Source organism: Biomphalaria glabrata, chromosome 2, assembly GCF_947242115.1.
Source record: "Biomphalaria glabrata chromosome 2, xgBioGlab47.1, whole genome shotgun sequence".
NCBI classification, from domain to species: domain Eukaryota; kingdom Metazoa; phylum Mollusca; class Gastropoda; family Planorbidae; genus Biomphalaria; species Biomphalaria glabrata.
In genome coordinates, this window is record NC_074712.1 from 63,931,532 (window position 1) to 63,951,947 (window position 20,416).

Sequence of the window (20,416 nt, forward strand, 5' to 3'; positions counted from 1 at the left end):
ATTAGAAACCATATTTGAAAAATGTATTTTTAAAAAATTAAATAATTGATATAATTGAGGTGAATCCGCCCCTTAAATGTTGTCTTAAATTATATTCAACTTATTTAAAACCATAGACTATATATTACATGGACTGCCAACTCTACGCACTAAGCCTATATTTTTCAATAAACAAGTCCCGTTCACGGAGGCGTCCTTAGTTTCGTGGTAAATTGACTTCCGGTAGATTTTTTTTTACGTATAAAGAAACCATTCCCGAAGATTTTTACCACCACTTTTACAGCAAATTATGAATGGAAACTGAATTATTATAGAAGATGTTACAGAGGTAAGTGTGCACAAATCAATTTCTGACTTAGATCTATAACTGTAAAGCTTTATAGCTGATTTTCTTAGCCAATATAGACTAATTAGCCAAGCCTGTATTTCGTGTATTTTCTTGTTTACGACATTGATTGAATTGAGGTTCTTGTGAGAGCATAGCCTATATATATATATATATATATAAACCAAATAGTAAGACTTATTCAGAAGGATAACCCGGTACGTTTAAATCTATATGCTCTTACTATAATAGGCTAAAATGACCTTTCTTATATAAGTTTTAAAAAAGTCCTATATTATGTGTAGGCCTAAAGTAAAGGTAATAAGTCTAGATGTAAAGTTTTCTCCGAGTTGAAAAATGTAAGAAAAGTATGTTTGGCATTTAGATGATGTCGTTGATAAAATAGAAAAAGTACATTCTGTGATGTTTTATGGCAAGTTATTATAACACAGTGCAGGACAGGCCACTGTCCTGTTGCCTCATGTTTCTCACGGCTATGGCCAATTTCGAATCCCGGTGCCCCCGTGCCTCATATTCTGTTTGACTGCCCCAGACTTGCTGATCTCCGTCTCAACAGGTCAGAACCTAAAATTCTCGATCTGTATGGTGACATGTATGCACTACGCAATACAGCAGGGTTTCTGTCCAGGGCTTTTGCAAGAGAAGATTTGAGCCTCTCAAGCCCTCACTCAAATGGAGTTCGATGATGGTGACTTTTTATGCCCTTTTTTCTGTGTTGGTGAGAGTTATTGTAAGACTGAACTATTGACCTGCAGCTGTTGAAGTATTGACTAGCCTTTGTAATCATTACTGCGAACGGTAATGAAAGCCGCATCGTCGTCAAACATCAGTTCCCTAATCAGGATATGTCGTCTCCTCGTTTTGGTCAAGCCAGTTTAAGAAGCCTTCCATCCGATCTACTGTGGATATATACTCCATCTTCCAAGGCGCTATGAGAGTACAGACCAAACAATACCGAATAGTGTTGATGGCCAAAACCCATCCTTGTTTTACCCTGCTCTTGATAGATAATACCGGTACCTAAAAGTCTTAGAGGAAGAACTGTCAAACTTTACAGTAGTTTCAATAGCTTATTTGGACAGACAATTTTCACTAGTAAAAACCACTTCTGCTTAGTGTGAGCATATTGCTAAATGAAGTTCATATTTCTATTACTTTCTACTCAAGTCACCCAAGAGAAATTTTATTTAAAGCGAAAACTTTTTATAATGCATTTTTCATTGTTTTTTTTTACTAAAAGGAGCATACTACTTCCACAAACCTGATTTGATTGTCACTAACTTTCAAATTGAAAGGGATCTACTACAAGTGAGATTTTTTTTTACTTTCTCCAATAACATTGTGTTATCAATACATGTATCACTTTAAATTACTTGTAATTGTGAAATAATAGGTAAAAAATCTCATAAAGTACATGTTATATTTAATCCTATGCATAAAATTTATTTACATTAAAAAAAAATCATTAAAGCAGGCCTAATTGTAGAGAAAAAATTATTTCTTGTGATTGCATTGAAATCAACTTTAAAGATGCTGTCCATTGTTGTAACATAAAGTAGTCTTACATTTTTTAATTAGCAAATATATATATATTTATAACATGTCTAAACTAGTTTGAATTTCTTTTCTTCTCAGCTGCTCATGAATTTCGAGATTTTACAGCTAATAGAGGAACAAATTTTATCTGCTTCCACTTAGCCAAACAGCATGGAAATGTGCTATTGTAATGAGTAGAAGATATTTGTCATTTAGAGTATCATGCAACAGCTAATTATCAGTCCACACATTTCAAGATGAGGAAAAGAACAATCTAAGCTACATTCATTGATGCATTATTTATACAAAAATGTATAGTCAACCCAGTCATCACTCCATTTGTTTATGAAGCCAGTTACAGTTACCATGAAGGGATGAAATTTCAGATAATATTCTGTTTATTTGATGAAATGAGAATAGGCCTACATCAGAAATTGAAATGGTCATCTTCAGTATTTAATGTTTCATCTTAAAATGATAATTATATTAATACATATTTGATGTACAAACAAATGAAAACCATTCAAACACTTTTTTTTTTGTGAAGTATAGATGATTAAACTTGTAAGTGTCTGAACAATACTACATCGACATTAACTTATTATTATAGACTTTTTACAGGAATGTATCTTAAGCTTGACTGAAAGAGAAAGTTGCTATAATTTAAATAATAAAATTTAATAGTCTGAACATGCAACTAAAAATTGAATAATGCTAACATTTATTGACAAGTGAATATTGGTAATGATGTGCTTTCTATTTTAATAAGTTAATAATATTAGTAAGAACAATATTATCTTCACTTTCTTAATATTATAAACACAATATTTCCTGAAAAGATTTTTTTAAATTATAGAAATAATGCTCAAGTCTTCAGAAATGGTAGTTTTCAGAATCATCAAATCAAGGACAACATAGTATTCATGAACTTCCAGCTATCAGCAAGCTCCTAGTAGGTATTATGGAGCACATTCTCCTTCAACTCAGAGGATCACAGGCACTGGACAAATTCTAGTACTGTTGATGGAATAGAAACAACATACATTAAATTCATAACAAGTCACCAATTCAATCTTAGTTTCATATAGTACCAAACTTCCATATGTTCAAGTCCTTTACGGATAAAATCAATTCTGAAAACATCTAACAAAACAGTTCCTTAAAAAGTATATTAGGAGTATAGTAAAGTATATTAGAGGTTTTACACAAAAAATGCTATGGGAACATATTATGAAACAAAAATATTACAAAAAAAAGGAATAGTATAATAATAACAATATTTAATCTTTGACATTATATTCAGTAATATTAGGAAAATTTAATGAATGATTAAATGCACTTGAAAGTGAAGGGAACAGATTTTTTAAAAAATTCAGGAAATTTTCTGCACAAGCATGCTGAGGTAACCCAAATAAAGAGAGTCATTGAATATTGTACTGAGTGTTTGAAACATAATTTTTTACTGCATACATTAAATTATAAACATATCTTTGCAAATTTAAAGGGAGCATTTGAAGACAGCTTTTATTCTTTTTGCACTAAGATAAAAGTATTAAATTTTAAGCTGCCCTACTTACTGGAAGGAGGCCTGGTGGCTTAGCGGTAAAGCGCTTGGCTACCGAACCGGGGTTCAAATCCTGGTGAAGACTGGAATTTTTAATTTGAGTCTGAGTCCACTCAGCTCTAATGGGTACCTGACATTAGTTGGGGAAAGTAATGGCGGTTGGTCATTGTGCTGGCCACATGACACCCTCGTTAACCGTAGGCAACAGAATGGTCAGAAACAGATGATCTTTACATCATCTGCCCTATCGATCACAAGGTCTGAAAGGGAAACTTTACTTTTTTTTTTACTTACTGGAAGTTTCGTAGGAAGAGTTTCTGGCATAACAAGTGAGTTTTGTGGCATTCATTCTATTGATAAACTCTTAGAAATAAGAAAGCATCATTTCTTCTTGAAATATACATCTGCGGAAAAGAAAAGAACAATTGCTTTAAATGTGAGCAATAATAAAATTCTAATTAAATTTTAAAAATCTCCAAAATATTTATAGTGACTTAGTTCAAAGAATTATGTAAAGACTTTCTTTAAGCATTTTCTCAACTCATCTGACATCCTTTTCCACCAAGATAACTGGTTAATCTGTACTTCTAATTGAGAATGGTTGCATAATATATTTAATTCTTATGCAAGAAATTATAATTTGAAGGAAAACACCTTAGATAACAAAAGAGTGGTATTGGCCTGCATGAGCCAATTATCACTTTAGAAATACCCTGCACAGGCTGGAGGGGATATAATATGTTTTATTTACAACATAACAACAATATTGTGTAAATATTCACCTATAAATTAGCTTCAAATAAAATAGCACATGGATTCTTACAATTAAAATAGACTTACATAACGTTTAAAAATAAATGATTAATTACTTAAAAACTTACTGTTAAATGTATTTATACAGCTTCTGCCAGAAGTTCTGGCACTGTGTGAAAACTCCTTTGAAAATAATAAGAACATATTGTGGCAGTATCTGGGTAAATACTTGATTCCACACATTGAATGGTAGCAATTAGAGCCCTTTGGGTACCTTTCAACATCCTTTGTGTACTTTAGAAACATTAAATTTGTAGTGTATTATCAGTGTATAAATGGGAATAGATCTAGATACAGATTCTAGATCTTATAACTTTATTAAAAGTATAAGAGTCTAGGTCTATTATTATCATATAAAATATAGATATAAACTAGATATAGATTAGAGTCGTTAGTAAAGATAAAGTAGATCTTCAAATAGTTTAAAGAACGATCTGTGACACTGTGAGCCAAGCACTTCCATTCATGATTCACATATGAAGAAGCTAAGGGCTAAGTAAGACGAAGTTTAACTTTTTTTAGTTTAAGTTAACTGTTAACAAGTCAGGAAGTCAGATTAAAATTAATCATCATGATCAAGGTAAGATGAAGCTGATCATCTAGACTTGAAATTATCTTAGATCTAGTCTAGAGTCAACTAGAGCTAGATTCTATATAATAGGGGGCCTATATAGATTCTATATCTTCATTCTGATTCTCTGGGTTTATCAGACACACATAGATGATGAATCTAGCGACTCGACGTTCATAATATTTTTAGTCATAATTTTGTTAAGAGTACTACAGGCATAGCCAGATTTTTTATAAAAACAAATTATTATTTTACAAACTTAAAAATGGGCATTTACATAAATAGTGTTTAGTGTTCTATTTTATATATATATATATATATATATATATATATATATATATATATATATATATATATATATATATATATAATATATATATATATATATAGTAGTGTAGTAGTGTGTTGTGTGTAAGGTCGTATTTGTAGATAAAGTTTATAGCCATAGGTCACTACATCTGGGTGAAAGTCTACATGTTTATGTGTACAATCACTTTCTATTGAAGTAGAGCCTAATGATTCTAAAATTTTATTGGGCGAAGAAATATTCGAAACAATATCAGATCTTTTTATAGCTTTTAGAAGAATTGGATGTTATTTGGGATTCTAGTTAGTTAAAAAAAAAAAACACTAAAAACTTGAAGGTCGAAATTTTTATGCAGATTTTTCAGTTAGTCATACATACATCGTTGATTTTTTTTTTATGGTTGATTTTCCATTACTATAGATAAAAATGCACATTATCTTGAAATTAAAATCAAATTGAATAAAAAAAATATTTGTAGATCTAAACAAAGATGGTAAAGATGTAAGATTGTAGGCTTATTGACTCACTATATTGTTATTTTATTTAGACTGACTCATTCACAGACTTAACTTAGGCCTATATCACCCATTATATACAAAATTAATAAATGACACTCTCAGAAATGTATTGACTCTTTCAGTAAATCGCTTATCACATTTAAAATATACATTGTAAAAATAATGATAATAATTATCAAATGTGATGAAAAAAAAAGAAAAACAAATAATCCAATCTGGCAGCACCAATTAGCAAACAATCAATGTCGTAAACAAGAATACACGAAATAAAGGCTTGGCTAATTAGTCTATATTGGCTAAGAATCAGTTACAAAGCTTTATAGTCACAGGTCTAAGTCACAAATTGATTTGTGCACACTTACCTCTGTAACATCGTATATGACAATTAAGTTTCCATTTATGATTTGCTGTAAAAGTGGTGATAAAAATCTTCGGGAATGGTTTCTTTATATAGTAAAAAAATTCTACCGGAAGTCAATTTACCATGCAACCAAGGACGCCTCGGTGAATGGAACTTATGCTTAGTTTCCTTAGTGTTGGCAGTCCATGTAATATATAGTCTATGTTTAAAACAAAATTGAACATTTTATTTTATTATTTTTTTTTTTTAGAAAATGACAATAAATAAATATTCCTAAAATATATCGAATTGTATTTGTCCATACCATAGACTATATATAGTCTATGGTCCATACTAATAAAGTCTTTCCGTGTTGTTGTTTTTACTATTGATAGTGAATAGTTGAACAACTTGTGTAAGGCCTATTTTTACGTAAAAAAATTTTTAAAACAAGTAGTCGTTGCATCAGAACTTTGTCTTGTTGGCCTCCTTTAGTCGTAGAACGACTATGGCTCATCTCGAACAAGCGAGATGAAAGCCTGGGCATTGTTTATGGTAGGAACGATGTCGCCCACACAACATTTCCCCCCTCGCCACGCAGCTGATGTGACCAAAGGAACGGAATAGCTGATACAGGTTGGCATCAGTAGCTCCGCAGGACTCTGCCAGGCTTTTTGAACAGTGTGCCACAATCTGCCAAAGGGTCACCAGCTCCTGAATTTTCCTTAGGTTTGTCTAAAACATCATGGTATCGTATTTTTTTTTATATCTTTAGTAGTTTCTAAGATCTAAATGGGACGGACGGACGGGGGAAAAGTCCACACAAACTAACAGCGGCTTTTCCCACTTTTGGTTGCCTCTAAAATTTGTAGTGAGACCTATATCTAGTTTTAGTGCGTTTTAATATGAATGTGTTTTTAATATGTTTGGTCGAGATCATAATCGTATTCACAGATGAACAACATTATTTTAAAAAAATATAAGGGCAAGTGTAACAACCATCCAGGCCCTGAGCCCGAGGTGTGCCTTGTGATAGTGTGTTTGTTTTGAGTGATTAGTAGTAGCTAGTAGGCCTACTATATCGTGTAAATGTGTATGGACAAGCTGGGTGACTGGATGAATGAACTGCTAAGCAAGTGTGTTTATGACTGTGAGACGGGGAAGTTGAGACTAGAGGGCTGATAGAGACAGATTGGTCATAATGAAAATGAAAAGTTAACCGTTGAACAGTTATTCAAACGTTGAATAGTTATTCAATCTTTTCTTAGTGTGTAGCCCAACTAGACTTCTATTATTACAGGCCCAGCACTAGAGAGTAAACTTAAAGTAGAAATTATACACAAAGCACTGAACCATAATCTTCAAATACAGAACCCAATGAAATACTCAGAAAGACACAAAGGAAAAAAGGGACACTACCTGTTCCATATGCTAGGACAAACTTGTACAAATGCTTTTAAAGCAGGGAATGGGTTGCCTGAGTCAGCCAAGAAAACCAATGACTTGGCAGAATTTAAGTCATTGATTCACATGCGTGACTAGAATGACCTAGTAACACGCAGGGGACGTTATCCTCTTCTTCTTTTTTTTGTATGTAATGTCTGTATTTTACATAGACTATATAGTCTATGGTATTTTTTAAGATAGAATAAGATAGAGAGATTCTTTTGATCCATGAATGGGAAGAGGGAGAAATGACGTGATCTTCTTCTTCTTAAACCCATCATGAAGGTTTTTTCTGGATCTGGTGAATGTGATTTCGTGAAGGGGCCTGGATCCAGGATGTGACGATTCCACAGGGCATACCCAGGGCACAGTCCACTTTAAGCTTTCTACTGCAGAAAAGTTCCATTTGGAGAGCTCTATGGATGGCGGAGAATGGACCATTGGCCAACCCCACCTTGCCCCATGGATATTCCGGTTACAGTCTTCAGGCCTAGATGTTTCCTTTTATGTCAGTATTGGAGAAAATTGCCAAGACCGAAAACTCCCTTAAAATGCGGGGATTATATATTTAAAAAACAGCCTGATGAAACACCCAGACTACACTTAAATGCCAAGGAAATGACGTGATCAAAATGTGTACCAGACAGAGTGAGTTGACATAGGCAAACATATGGTGCTGAAAAATAATTTAATATTAGGCCTGTATGTAACTTGCCTATACAAACTACTACACTACAAATGCTCTATAAGTTCTTACAGATACTTCACATTGATGACAATCCAATGAGCATTGCAACTAAAAAAAAAAAAAAAGTCTTTTAAATAAGGAATATTTAGACATGTGAAGCACTCTAGAGCAAGACAAGACACACAGAAGGTCTCTGGTCATCCACTGCAACCAAACTTGTCCCCGGTCGTCTTGACCAAATCTTGCTTCTGGAAAAGGACGGGCTTTAGGGCGAGAGAGAGGTCGGTCGACATGCTGCTCGAATCCTCCTCACTTTAATCAAAAATTTCAGCGCAAGTCTCTTAATTATCTAGACATGATAAGCAGACGACATAATCTTGGGTTTGTTTAATTAAATTATACAAAAGTTGAAAAATGATTAACGATTGCAATATTTACTGTTCAAACATAAATCCTAAAAAACATTGTCCAAATGTAATGTTACATATTGAAGCGTAAGTCTGCCACTTGCCAAGAGGGTGCATGTCAAACTTTAGGATTCAATTAGACACTACATTATAAAAATACACATTTAAATGTCTTTACCTTTTCAAATATGAACTTGTAAATTTTTAAGAATTAGATGGAGATAGTGCAAACAAATTATTGTAACTTTTGTATAATCTGTCTCCATGTTACTTTTGTATTATCAGAGCACTCTGGTTACATCTCTTTTGAAGACATTGTTACATTTATATGTATTTGTTATTTTTCTTGTAATCTCCCTTGTTCTACTGTTCAGTGTGTACACTTGCTTTTCTCAAGTATGTTATTAGTGTGTAGTATAGTCTCCTGTTCAGTTGTGCATGTCAATAAAATGGGGTTGTATTTAAAACATCAGTGTTGTAATTAAATCCTAATTAATAATATAGCAGACATGAGGCTAGAGGGTGTTTGGAAGAAAGCTTCAGTCCTGCATTTAAGACTCAGTTCAAGCTAAATATTGAATTAAAAGTGACAAGGTTTTGATTGGGGGGGGGGAGGGGGAGTACTTACCCTCCACTTGTTAAGATAGTCAAGCAGTTTATGCAACTAAACAAAACCCTCAATAAAGAAAAAAAAAAAAAAAAAAAAAAAGGCAAATCTGAGTGAGAGGCATGCATTTATTGTTTTAGAATGATGTCTACAGAGAGAACACTGACCTTAGATAATTGATTCTAAATGCAACTATCAAACATACAATGTCACAGCTTGATTATCTTAGCCAATCGAAAAATAAATGTACCAAACATACATTGTGACAGGGTTGATTATCTTAGCCAATAGAAATAGACGTACCAAGTTATACATAATATAATATACACAGCCTTTACATTACATACACAACAACTGGATCTCTAAAGCCTTCAAATGTTGACTCAGTGTGCTAGTGTGACATTATGCTTTAGTGTTTCCCAAACTGTGTTCCGCAGAACACTAGGCGGAGTTTCACTGCTGGAATAATTAGCTAGCAAGCCACCATGTCAATTCATCTGTCTAAAAAAAAAAAACCAAAGTGTTCCGCTAAATACCCAGAATGTGAATGAAGGAAAAAGTTTGGGAAACACTGCAGTAGGACATCTACTGTAATTCTAGATTTAGTGCCAGTCATAAAACAACAACCCATTTTAGAACATTTGGACCCATGATTTAAAATCTGATTAGTCTAGTTTAAAAATGTCGGCACGTCGTCGAAGTGGGACAAGTTTTTCTTAGAAGTTTACAAAACAGGCGAAGGTGACTTGTCTTGTATATGAAGGTAATTAGTGGTGAGCATAATGGCTAACACCCATTTAAAAAAAAAATAAGGTTTCAAAATTTTTGCCCTAAAGAACAATATCAACAGATGAAGAAAGCAACTAATGATTAATTTTTTTTGGAAGAAAAAAAGAAAAAAAAAAAAGTATGATCACAGTAGCAGAGTGAAACTTACTGGATCAAACCTGAAATGTACCAAACTCCTATATTAGTTAGACAACTCCTAAACTGATCCATTCATGTCTAGCCTAGATATATTTTTACCAATTAAGCTTTTTTAGTTCTGTAATTAAAATAAACATTGACACATATAACATGACCATGGGATTGCTAGAATTACACAATGCAAGCTTAGAGACCCGCTTGTAATATAGCTGACTCAAATACATTTCTGGGCATATCGACAAAATACATTCTTTAAATAGTGTACATGCCAAAACAAGTGTCTACTCACTAAACCAACCAGAAGAGAAAGACTATAAATAGGAACATGTCACACCCAAACTTTCGCTGCCCACACAACATGGCAGATTTTTGTGTTCTTCAAAGCCTGAAATAAACCTAGAGCAATGATGCCCAACCTGGCCAAGCTCACGCGGCAGTAAAGTTTGGCTCCATGAAATTCTGCCCACGGTGCATAATGAAGCAGCAGTGGTTCAATTCCATCGGACTCGACAAATTTCTGCAGTGATGTGGTCAGTGACAAACATGTTGTAAATGCAAGCCCGGGGCGACACTGCTCTTTAGTTTAGCAACAAATACAAAATAAAATACTACTATATCAATTTCTTGAATTATTCTTTCAGCCTCTAACTCGAAACCTACATTACATCTTTGATAATATTACTTTTTTCTTAAAAATCGCAGCCCAATCGTTTATAGTGTTTGTTATCAGCAGTTTATCAATTTCTGTAGTAGTTTCAGAAAGAAAAATGTCAAACACTTTTAATTTTTAAAAAAATGCCTTAGTATGTAGATGTTAGAAACATAAAATACAAAAAAAAGTGTACTGGGATGAAGAAATTGACAAAACATGGACATAAATGAATAGAAGAAGGACATAAGACATTGCATGTACAGAACAGTGACTGGAAACACTGACATAAAGAGTTCATAAGGAACAATCACTGTACACATTTATAAGACATAAAGAGCTCAGTGGTCAAAAGTGAGTTGTGTACTAATCCTTTCCAACAATCTGTACAACTGAATGGTGTACCCAATACACCCCCTCACCTGTTGAGCTTGTGACGCTGGAACAATGTTTTTTGTTGAATAAATCAAGAGGAGATAACCTAACAAGCCATGACATACATGAAATAATGCTGATGCAGCCAGCCCAACACTCATTCAAATACTGATGGCCTAACAAAAAGTTTCATTTATTTTTTCTAAAATGTACAACATCAAATGTTTGAGCCAACATTTCTAAGGGAAAGTCTCTACACTCAACCATTATTACATCAAACTTCCAAAAACACTTTGATCATAATGTACCCCCCAGTCCAAGATTGTAGGCAGGACCAGGTGTACCTCAAAAGAAATTTGATGTAATAAATAAATGTCTACAAGAATCAAACAAAACTCAATGATCCGAACATAAATAATTTTCTGTTATCTGTTTGTTCTTTATCATGAACTACTTTGAAATAAAACATTCAAACTTCTGATCATGCAATCATGAGCGATGCAAAAACATGTATTTCATTCCTATTTGGTCTAATGACAGTGTCAGACAAAACCAGCGACTTGGTTAAAAATTAAATTTTGAGAATATTATTTAAAAACAAAAAAAAAGCACTGAGATTGATTAAAGAATAAACACCTAACCAAGTGATTGATTTAGTCCAATAGTTCTGACAACAAAGTCACAGCCCTTACATTTCTTGTGTAGAACATCATCACCTTCACCAAACATTTTCTTTCAGGATACAGTAGAAGCTATCACAAGAATTCTCTTAACACAACTAAAATAATCATCGCAATCATAATGACAGAAAGAAATCATTTGGGGCAATTTTTTCAAATGTACAACTTGGAACAAGAAGTCTTAACATAAAGGGAAAAAAAATTTAACCAATATGTTTGTTAAAAAACAAAACATATAGGCAATTAAATTTTACAATAACATTTAACATGATCGGCTCTTTGCCGACAGAAAAAAATGACATGAACTTTAACAAAAGATGACACAAGGAAATTTCTGAGAGCCGTTCTGTCAAGACAAGTGCTTCATTGTTCCATATCATTGATTCAAACATTGTTCCATTCAAACCAAAAAGTGAGCCAACGTATTGTGGTGGTTACATTACAAGAGAAGCTTTAGATTAAAAAATGTCAAAAACAAAAAAAAAAAAAAAAACACTACTTGAAACTAGAAGATGTCATTGACAAGTGGCACTCCACTCTTTACAAAATAGTAGTTGTTGCTGAAGTAGAAAGGACATTGGGGGTCTGCGAGGTGCTCACAAAATTCTACAACCCTTCTTCTTCTTGGGTTTGGGCTTGGGGCACAGCACAGCTCGGATGGCCTCATCAAAGACATTCTTCAGCCCTTTCTGCGTCAGGGCAGAGCACTCCTGGTACTTGACTGCCCCGATCTCTTTGGCCATGGCCAACCCTTGAGGGTATGTGATGGGAGACAACTTTTTCTCGCGCAATTTTTCAATGGTTTCCTTATCTTCCCGAAGATCCAGCTTGGTGCCAACAAGAATTATGGGAGTGTTTGGACAATGGTGGCTTACTTCTGGGAACCACTAGGAAGAGAAAGAGAAAACAACATGAGCAATGAAATGGATGTTATAAAGTTCATTTAGAAGATAAATATCAGTTTAAGAATGAAATGTCATTGGGAAATAGACTGACAAGTTTAACTTTATCCTTTATAAAGTAAATTGCAATATGCCAGTGTCTTGTATTTTGTGTACAGTCTAACTTTATTTTGTGCATTGTAATAGTCTAGTTAACTTTATTGTGTCTGTTGTAATATTCTAGTAAACTCCGCCATGTGACGGTCCCAAGCCTGGCTGAGAAAGGAGGAGGGTTGGGCGTAAGGCTAGCTACCCTGCCCTGTAAAAATACCACTAGCTACAGAAACACCAAACAGCAAATCAACAGATGCCTGGAAGAAGCTGGTTGGTGGCCTATGCCCCAGAAGGGACCACAGGCAGAGATGAGATGATGAATATTCTAGCAACTTTATTTTTTCTAGTCTGAGGGGCATGGTGGCTGTGTGGTAAAGTGCTTGGATTCTCGGGTTCAAATCTAATTGAAGACTGAGATTTTGAAATTTAAGATTTTTTTTTTTTAGAATGCTCTTGAGTTCACCCAACAGTTGGGGAAAGCAAAGGTGGTTGGTTGTTGTGCTGGCCACATGACACCATGGTTAACTGTCGGCCATGGAAACAAATGATCTGAAGGGGTACTTAACTTTTTTTTTTATATTACAGTCTAACTTTTTTGTGTGCAATGTATGAATACTAACTATATATATTGGGCACTTATATACCGATTAAACTATTAGTCCTTTATGTTGTGTTTTCTTTAACTATTGAGCCACAATATTGTGTAACGCTGCTTTAACTATTTTGGCTTTGTGTATTCTAGAAAACTATTTTTATATTTGGGCCATGATGGTTTCTATTGGATTGGGACTGGCAGAAGGCTTCCCGCTGTTTGCTTCTTGGTGAAGTTCAACTCTTAGTATTCACCTACAAAAGTTGTATCTCATCATTGGTGTCAAATCATCATCATAAAACTTGCAAAAGCCCTGAACAGAAACCCTGCTGTTTGGTGTCAAATAGATGGCCAAACAAAATCTCTGTGTCCCTATGCTCCACTGGGAGTCAAAAAGATTCAGTCAAGCAAATATACTGCTATAACTTTTGGGCCTTTATATTGTGTAATGTACAATGCTGTTGTACAAAAATACATGACACACCAAGATAAAGGAAGAACAGTTACAATGTAGCAAGTTTCTAGCATTGGGCCATCACAGAGAAGATACCAGACACTGCTCACAAAAATTATAATTTGTTTGCTATCTTTTTTATATTTTCAATGCAAAATTGTACGACAAATGTCCTCAAGAAAAATAAAGATTATTATTTGTATTATTATTATATTTATAGAAAGCATTTTTACCTTGGCTCTAACATTTTCAAAACTGGTTGGGCTGATCAGAGAGAAGCATATAAGAAACACATCCTGGGAAATAAACATTAATTAAAACTTGTATAGTTCAATTAAAGAAAATAACTTTTTTAGGCTTAATGAAATAGCTGAATAATTTGTCAAGAATTAGGCAAAGTGGAATAAAATATGCTAAATTCTTAATAGATTTGTAGTGATATAATTAGACAAAAATCTTTTTTTTTTCTGTCTATACCTTTTGACCTAAGTAGCAGTGCACTCTAGTTTTGTAAACACACTCTCTACACTAGTTGTGCAGATAATAAAGAAAAACAAACCATTTTCCCCGACGGCAAACACATTAAGTATAACAGTTTAAATAAATAACAACCCTACTAAATGAATTCTTCATGTTTGGATAACAAATGACAAAAGTATCTGATATAACCAAATTATTTTTGAGTATCTTTACGACGAGTTTTCATATTTGTTACAATTTTGGTTTAACTCAAAAAAAAAAATCTCAAAAACGAATACATTGTAATATCAGAAATATAAATTAAATTCACAGTAAGCTGTACAAAAATGTCCTTTTACAGTTTATTTTTGTCAGGGACACTATTACCACTATTGATCTTGTAAATATATACGTGGCATTGCATTTTAAAATATCAATAGTATATTTAGACCTAGAGTGTTCACAGATCCTTAAGTAGCATAATAATGAAACACAACGATCTAGGGTGTTCAAAGATCATCATTTAAAAGCATCATTGAGAATGAAGAAGAAGAAGAAGAAAATGAAGAAGTAGCATCATAACGAAAGACAATGATGGGGGGAGTGTTCACAGATCATTCAGTAGTGTCACGTACGCTTTGTCTATATTTAGCTCAAGGCTTGTCGGCAAGATTTCAGCTAGCTCTGGAAAATACAAGTCTACAGAAACCTTTTATTAGAATATATGTGATTGGTTAGAAATGTTAATTATTGTATGTTAAGTTGTATTTTATTGGTCAATTGATTAACCAGGCGACAAAGAGATATTAGTCACGTGGTAACGCCCAATGATCTGAAAGCTTGGAGATATTACCACCAGTATCGAGCGGAACATGTTAGAGATAAGATGTACTAAAGTCTTGTGTTGGAACTCAAAGGAAGATGACATGATTATATTATTGTGTAGATCATTTAAACTAGTAGAAATATATTTTATGTTTTATTCAATCACAGTATATCATTGTAACTATTGTGAATAGCGTTTCCAAGTTTTGAATTAAAGTATTTGTATTTGTCGAAGAGAAGTTTCTTCATTGATTATAATAATATACTTAGATTGTCTTATCGACTAGCAACTTCTAGATGATCCTCTTATCAACTGGCAACGTCTAGATGATTATCTTATCAACTAGCAACTTCTAAATGATCATCTTATCAACTGACGATTTCTAGATCCTCGGCAACCATGATCATTGATTGTGCTGTTTAGATCAAGATAATCTTCAACGTGACATCTAGCACATAAAAGATAGTGACACGTAGCATCATAATGAAAGACAATGATGGGGGGAGTGTTCACAGATCATTCAGTAGCATCATAATGAAAGACAAAGATCTTGTTTCCTTACAGTTTGAGGATAGGAAAGTGGACGCAGTCTGTCATAATCTTCTTGACCAGCAGTATCCCACAATCCTAAATTAATTGGTTTTCCATCTACCATTACATTTGCTGAGTAATTGTCAAACCTGCAAAGTAAAATTGATTTTAGGACATACACAAGTGAACTCATTTAAAAAATCAAAACTAACAACATGAGTCAAGATACTATATACTGGAGGTGTAAGTTTTGACTAGGAGGTTTTTTTTTAATTAAGCTTTCAAAGTTAACATAATAAGAGTGACTTTTGGCCCTATTTAGCAACTATATTATCCATGTAGGTAATTAAATGTACATAATACTTTATGCTATTTCATATGAACAACATTTTAATTGAGAGACTTGAATTACATCAAAACTAGTTCCTTATACACAAAGTAGTGTTAATCATATTATAAAAACAAACAACAAGGCAAAAAAAAAAATAATTGGATCAAACTGAATTTATTTTTTTTACCTAGACACTTGAAGCTATTACCTAACCAGAACACAATTATATATATTCTACATAAATCTAAATGTTTTTTTTTACCCCTTTGGAACCATTATTAATATGATGATCATATTGAGTCATGATTAAAAAATGAAACAAAAGAACCATCCTTAAGAAATGGACTAAAATTATTTCCATTTGTAAAAAAAACAACAACACAAAACATTGTAATTAAAAAAAGAAGAAATAAAAAGGCAGTTGATTAAATCGTATTCTGTGCTCATTGCCTTATATGATGTGACTAGACAAGCATTAACATGAAGCAATAATGGGTTGTTTTTTTCAGTCAACCAAAAAAGCCCAATTAAAGTAGAAAACATTCCATGACATGGCTTGAATTCTAATTTTCACTTTGAAAAGCCTTTCAAACCATATGAGTGGGTAGGTTGGGTCTATTGCAGTACTGCCTACTTATTTCGTTTCAGATGAATGCACATATACATCAAAACATATTCAATATATTGACATAAATAATAATAATAATAATAAATAATAAAATGAGAAAAAAAATATATGTATGACTACAGAGGAGCCATTTTTTTTTTAAATTCATCTAATTATTAATTATGATAACAAAAAATGTCAAGTGTGTGTAGGTCTAGTCTATTATCATATTTAGGTCATGGGTAGAGTTTACCTTAATCCCAATAATGTTGTCAATCACAAGCCTCAGTTTGTGGATAACAAAAAAAAAAAAAAAAACACCTCCCCTCTCCCCATCATAGTTTTTAATGTAAATTTTAAGCATGAAAATTGGAACCTAAGATGGGACCTATATTGCTTATTAGATAAATAATAGACAATAAGTTAGATTTCTAATACATCTATGATACTAGGCTTACTTGTTATAAAATTAAACTTTTTCACAAACAAACCAATACCTATAATATATATATAGTGAACACAAGTAACCTTTAAAATATACTCACACTGTGGGGATATATTCTCCGGGAAATGCATTTGTTGTGTAACTGATGAGCAAGCAGGTTTTACCTACAGCACTGGAGACAAAAATAATAATAATTATACGAAACAGTTTCATTTCTCAAGGAACGCCTGAAACTTATAGAACAATACTAACAAACACAGAAGGAACTTTTAAGTAACAGGTTTTTAAAGGTAGGTCTACTACGTCTGTGGTGTTGTTCTGATAAAAGTTGGATTCAGATGGAGCCAAGTTCTACTGCCAAATAAAATCTTTAGCCAGGACCAAGAAAATACTGATAACTATATCAGTCTTAGACAGCTAAAAAATGTGAAAGAAATACTTGTACAAACTCGATCAAATGAAGAGCTTTGAAATAAATTAGTTTGAGTATGAAAAGGGAAGGAGGTGAGCTACAATTTCTACACTAGTTTGTTAAGCATGTTGATGGTATAGATTCAACGTAAGGTCTAAAACTGTCTGATTAGAAGAGGTCAAAGACAGTTCCTATAGATTAAAGATTACCATACTGTAGTTTGGGTATATTCAATAGATCTTGTGACAAATGAATGTGTACTTTTACCAGTCAACACTCTGGCTGACAAAAAATGGAGGAACTCCTCAATACTGTGAAGAGACACAAGTTGAGCTGGGTTGGTTATCTTCTAAGACACAACTCACTCTAAAAAATCATACAGTGGATGCACTGGAGGGAGCACAAAGAAAAGGTCATCCAAAGACAAGCTAGCTGGAGAACATGAAAGAATGGACCAGCATCTCTAGAGATATTTTTCCTAAAAACAACTGCTGATGGGAAAGATTGGAGGGATTTGGTTCCTATCTTATCAAATACAGATGTTACTTCAAAAAAGAAGCTGATTACCTCTTACGCATGTTCCTAGGTCAATCTAGTCATGCATGTTAACCAATGACTTAAATTATGGCTCAGGCAACCCATTCCATGCTCTAATAGCACTAGGGAAGAATTTGTCCTAGCATATGGATCAAGCAATGTGCCTTTATCTTTGTGTCTTTCTGAATATTTTATTAGGTTTTTGTTTGTATTTGAAGATTATGGTTCAGTGTTTTATGTATAATTGCTACTTTACTTTTAAGTCTTCTATCTTAAGGCTTTCTAAATTTAGCGATTTTACTAAAGGTGTTACTCTAATCAAATGTGAATATTTGTTTGTTATGAATCTCACTGTTCTATTTTGTGACTGTTCCAGTTTCATAATGTTTTCTTGAGTAGAGGGGTCCCAAAAAGAGGACGCATAATATTCTATTATTGGCCTAACCAAGGTTAAATAACATTTTAGTTTTATGTTCTTATTTGATTTATAGAAATTTCTTTTAATAAACCCTAACGCTTTGTTTGAATTTTTAATAGTTCCGTCGATATGGGGATTCCATGACAGTATTTTGTGTTTTTAGCCTGTTACTGGTTTTCCATGAATAAGATAAGTGGAATTTATTTGTTTTAGTTTTTTTGTTACTCTTAATTGCTGACATTTTTCTGGGTGGAAAGACATGCTCCAATGTGATTCCTATTTCTGTAATTCATCTAATTCTCTTTGTAAAATTTCTGTATATTATGTTATTTTTCTATATATATTATGCAATCATCTGCTAATTCTAAATGTGAACTGTCACAGCACCCTTGTATAAATGAAAGTCAAGGCAAAGATGAGATGAGTAACAATTTAAAACTGCTAGTGTGTAGTATGATGGAATGGGTGTCTTAATTGTAGTAACTTAATGTAGATCTTGCTATCTAGTATCTACAGACTCATTAGTAGTAGATACTCAAGCCTCATTAGTTAGCAGTAGAGTAAGGTGTTAAGAGTAGGCTGTAGACTTCCTAGCTGACATCGTCACATACTGACAGTGTTTTGAGTTAAGTACTAAGTAACTAGATCTAAAAGCCCTCTGAATAATTAAACTTTTAATCTAGATCTATATACATAGATTATCACAGTATTCATAGATCTAGAATCTAGTATTCTAGTAGATCTAGTTTATATGTCTATCTATTACTATCTATGATCTCAGATTCTACAGCTATAGCTGACTATAGCTAGATTGAGAACTATGTAGACATTCTAGAGCTCATTGACTGCATAGTTCACTGAATGACATTTTGGGTGTTATTCTTAAATGATGTTTGTTGTAAAATGTTTTACATGTTTCGGATGTTCCTTCAGAGTTGAAGATAGTTTACTTCCTAGTCCAAACCTCCCGCAGGACGACGGGGGATGGGAGAGGGCAGGGTTTGAACCCTCGACCGTCGATAAATCCGAACAACAGTCCAGCGCGCAAACCGCACGGCCAGGCAATAAATATGTTCTTGATCAATGTGTATACTTTTTTGTATAGTATTAGTATTACAGTATTAGATCTAGCTTGATAAGAATCTAATAAAAAGAATATCATCTCAGTATATGACAATTATATAATTATTGAATTATACAAATTAATAATAATAATAATCAGTGTGCCAGTACTCAGACGACTCAGTGATGGATCGCCTAACTTTAAACTACTAATAAATTAATAATAAACATTAAAATACAAGAAAAGTTATATTTTCCCCACATTGAAATAGGTGCCATACCGGTGCATACCGTAATATAAGTATAATAATATAGTATAGATCTCCTCTATATTGAATAGATATAGATTATAGAATAATATAGACATAGATCTAAAATCTAAACTATTCTAAACTATGATTAGGATAAATTATAATTATTTAGTATTTATAACATAACTAGAATCTAGACTAGTTAATATAAAGTTAAAGTAAACTTAAAACTAGATTCTAGATCTAGTATTTAGTAGTATTAAAAATCTAGTAGGGCTTTTGATTTAATCTAGATAGATCTGGTGAAATACTCAACAATATCAGTATGCAAATATGCCAATTAATAGAGCTAGATGTAGAAATGTAATTCAAAATAATCTTATTTTTCATTAGGCGTAACAAACATAACTTATTTACGATAACAAATTGAGGAAGTCTTATCTGCCCGTCTGAGTGTAACGATTGATATTTAAAATACGTGGAACACCTTTACTTATTAACTTTATTTCTTTAAATAACATTTAAAAAATAGTATTATTAATTACCCGTCACCAACAACCACACATTTGATAGCTTGCATTGTTAAGGGTAGCCAATCTATCAAAAAATAAAATGTTTGATGATGTTGCCTAAAGTTATAACCTAACCCAACAAATATGGCCCCGGTCAGTAGTTTAGTTTTATATAGGCCGTGGCGATCTATATTTAGAAAATTAAAAATA

General features: G+C 33.0%; 1 protein-coding gene and 2 long non-coding RNA genes across 5 annotated transcripts; 1 reads left to right on the forward strand and 2 right to left on the reverse strand.

Moving 5' to 3' along the window:
* The first annotated feature begins 112 nt into the window (after nt 1-112).
* Nucleotides 113-2,119, forward strand: LOC129924794 (uncharacterized). Of its 2 annotated transcripts, none has more exons than XR_008776720.1 (3): nt 113-543; nt 1,587-1,654; nt 1,982-2,119. It is a non-coding gene; the product is annotated as an uncharacterized LOC129924794 (long non-coding RNA). The 2 variants fall into 2 exon arrangements; XR_008776721.1 differs by having other exon boundaries at nt 113-328.
* On the reverse strand, nt 1,755-6,208 carry LOC129924793 (uncharacterized). Of its 2 annotated transcripts, XR_008776719.1 has the most exons (4): nt 6,018-6,208; nt 4,328-4,473; nt 3,741-3,850; nt 1,755-2,899 (listed from the first exon to the last, which is right to left on the reverse strand). It is a non-coding gene; the product is annotated as an uncharacterized LOC129924793 (long non-coding RNA). The 2 variants fall into 2 exon arrangements; XR_008776718.1 differs by lacking the exon at nt 6,018-6,208 and having other exon boundaries at nt 4,328-5,110.
* A 6,104-nt stretch (nt 6,209-12,312) lies between these two features.
* Nucleotides 12,313-20,329, reverse strand: LOC106073682 (ras-related C3 botulinum toxin substrate 1). The gene is given in 5 exon segments (NM_001311274.1): nt 12,313-12,661; nt 14,049-14,111; nt 15,663-15,780; nt 17,115-17,186; nt 20,240-20,329. Coding segments are annotated over 5 exon segments (579 nt in total). The 5' UTR covers nt 20,275-20,329; the 3' UTR covers nt 12,313-12,370.
* Between the last annotated feature and the right edge of the window lie 87 nt (nt 20,330-20,416).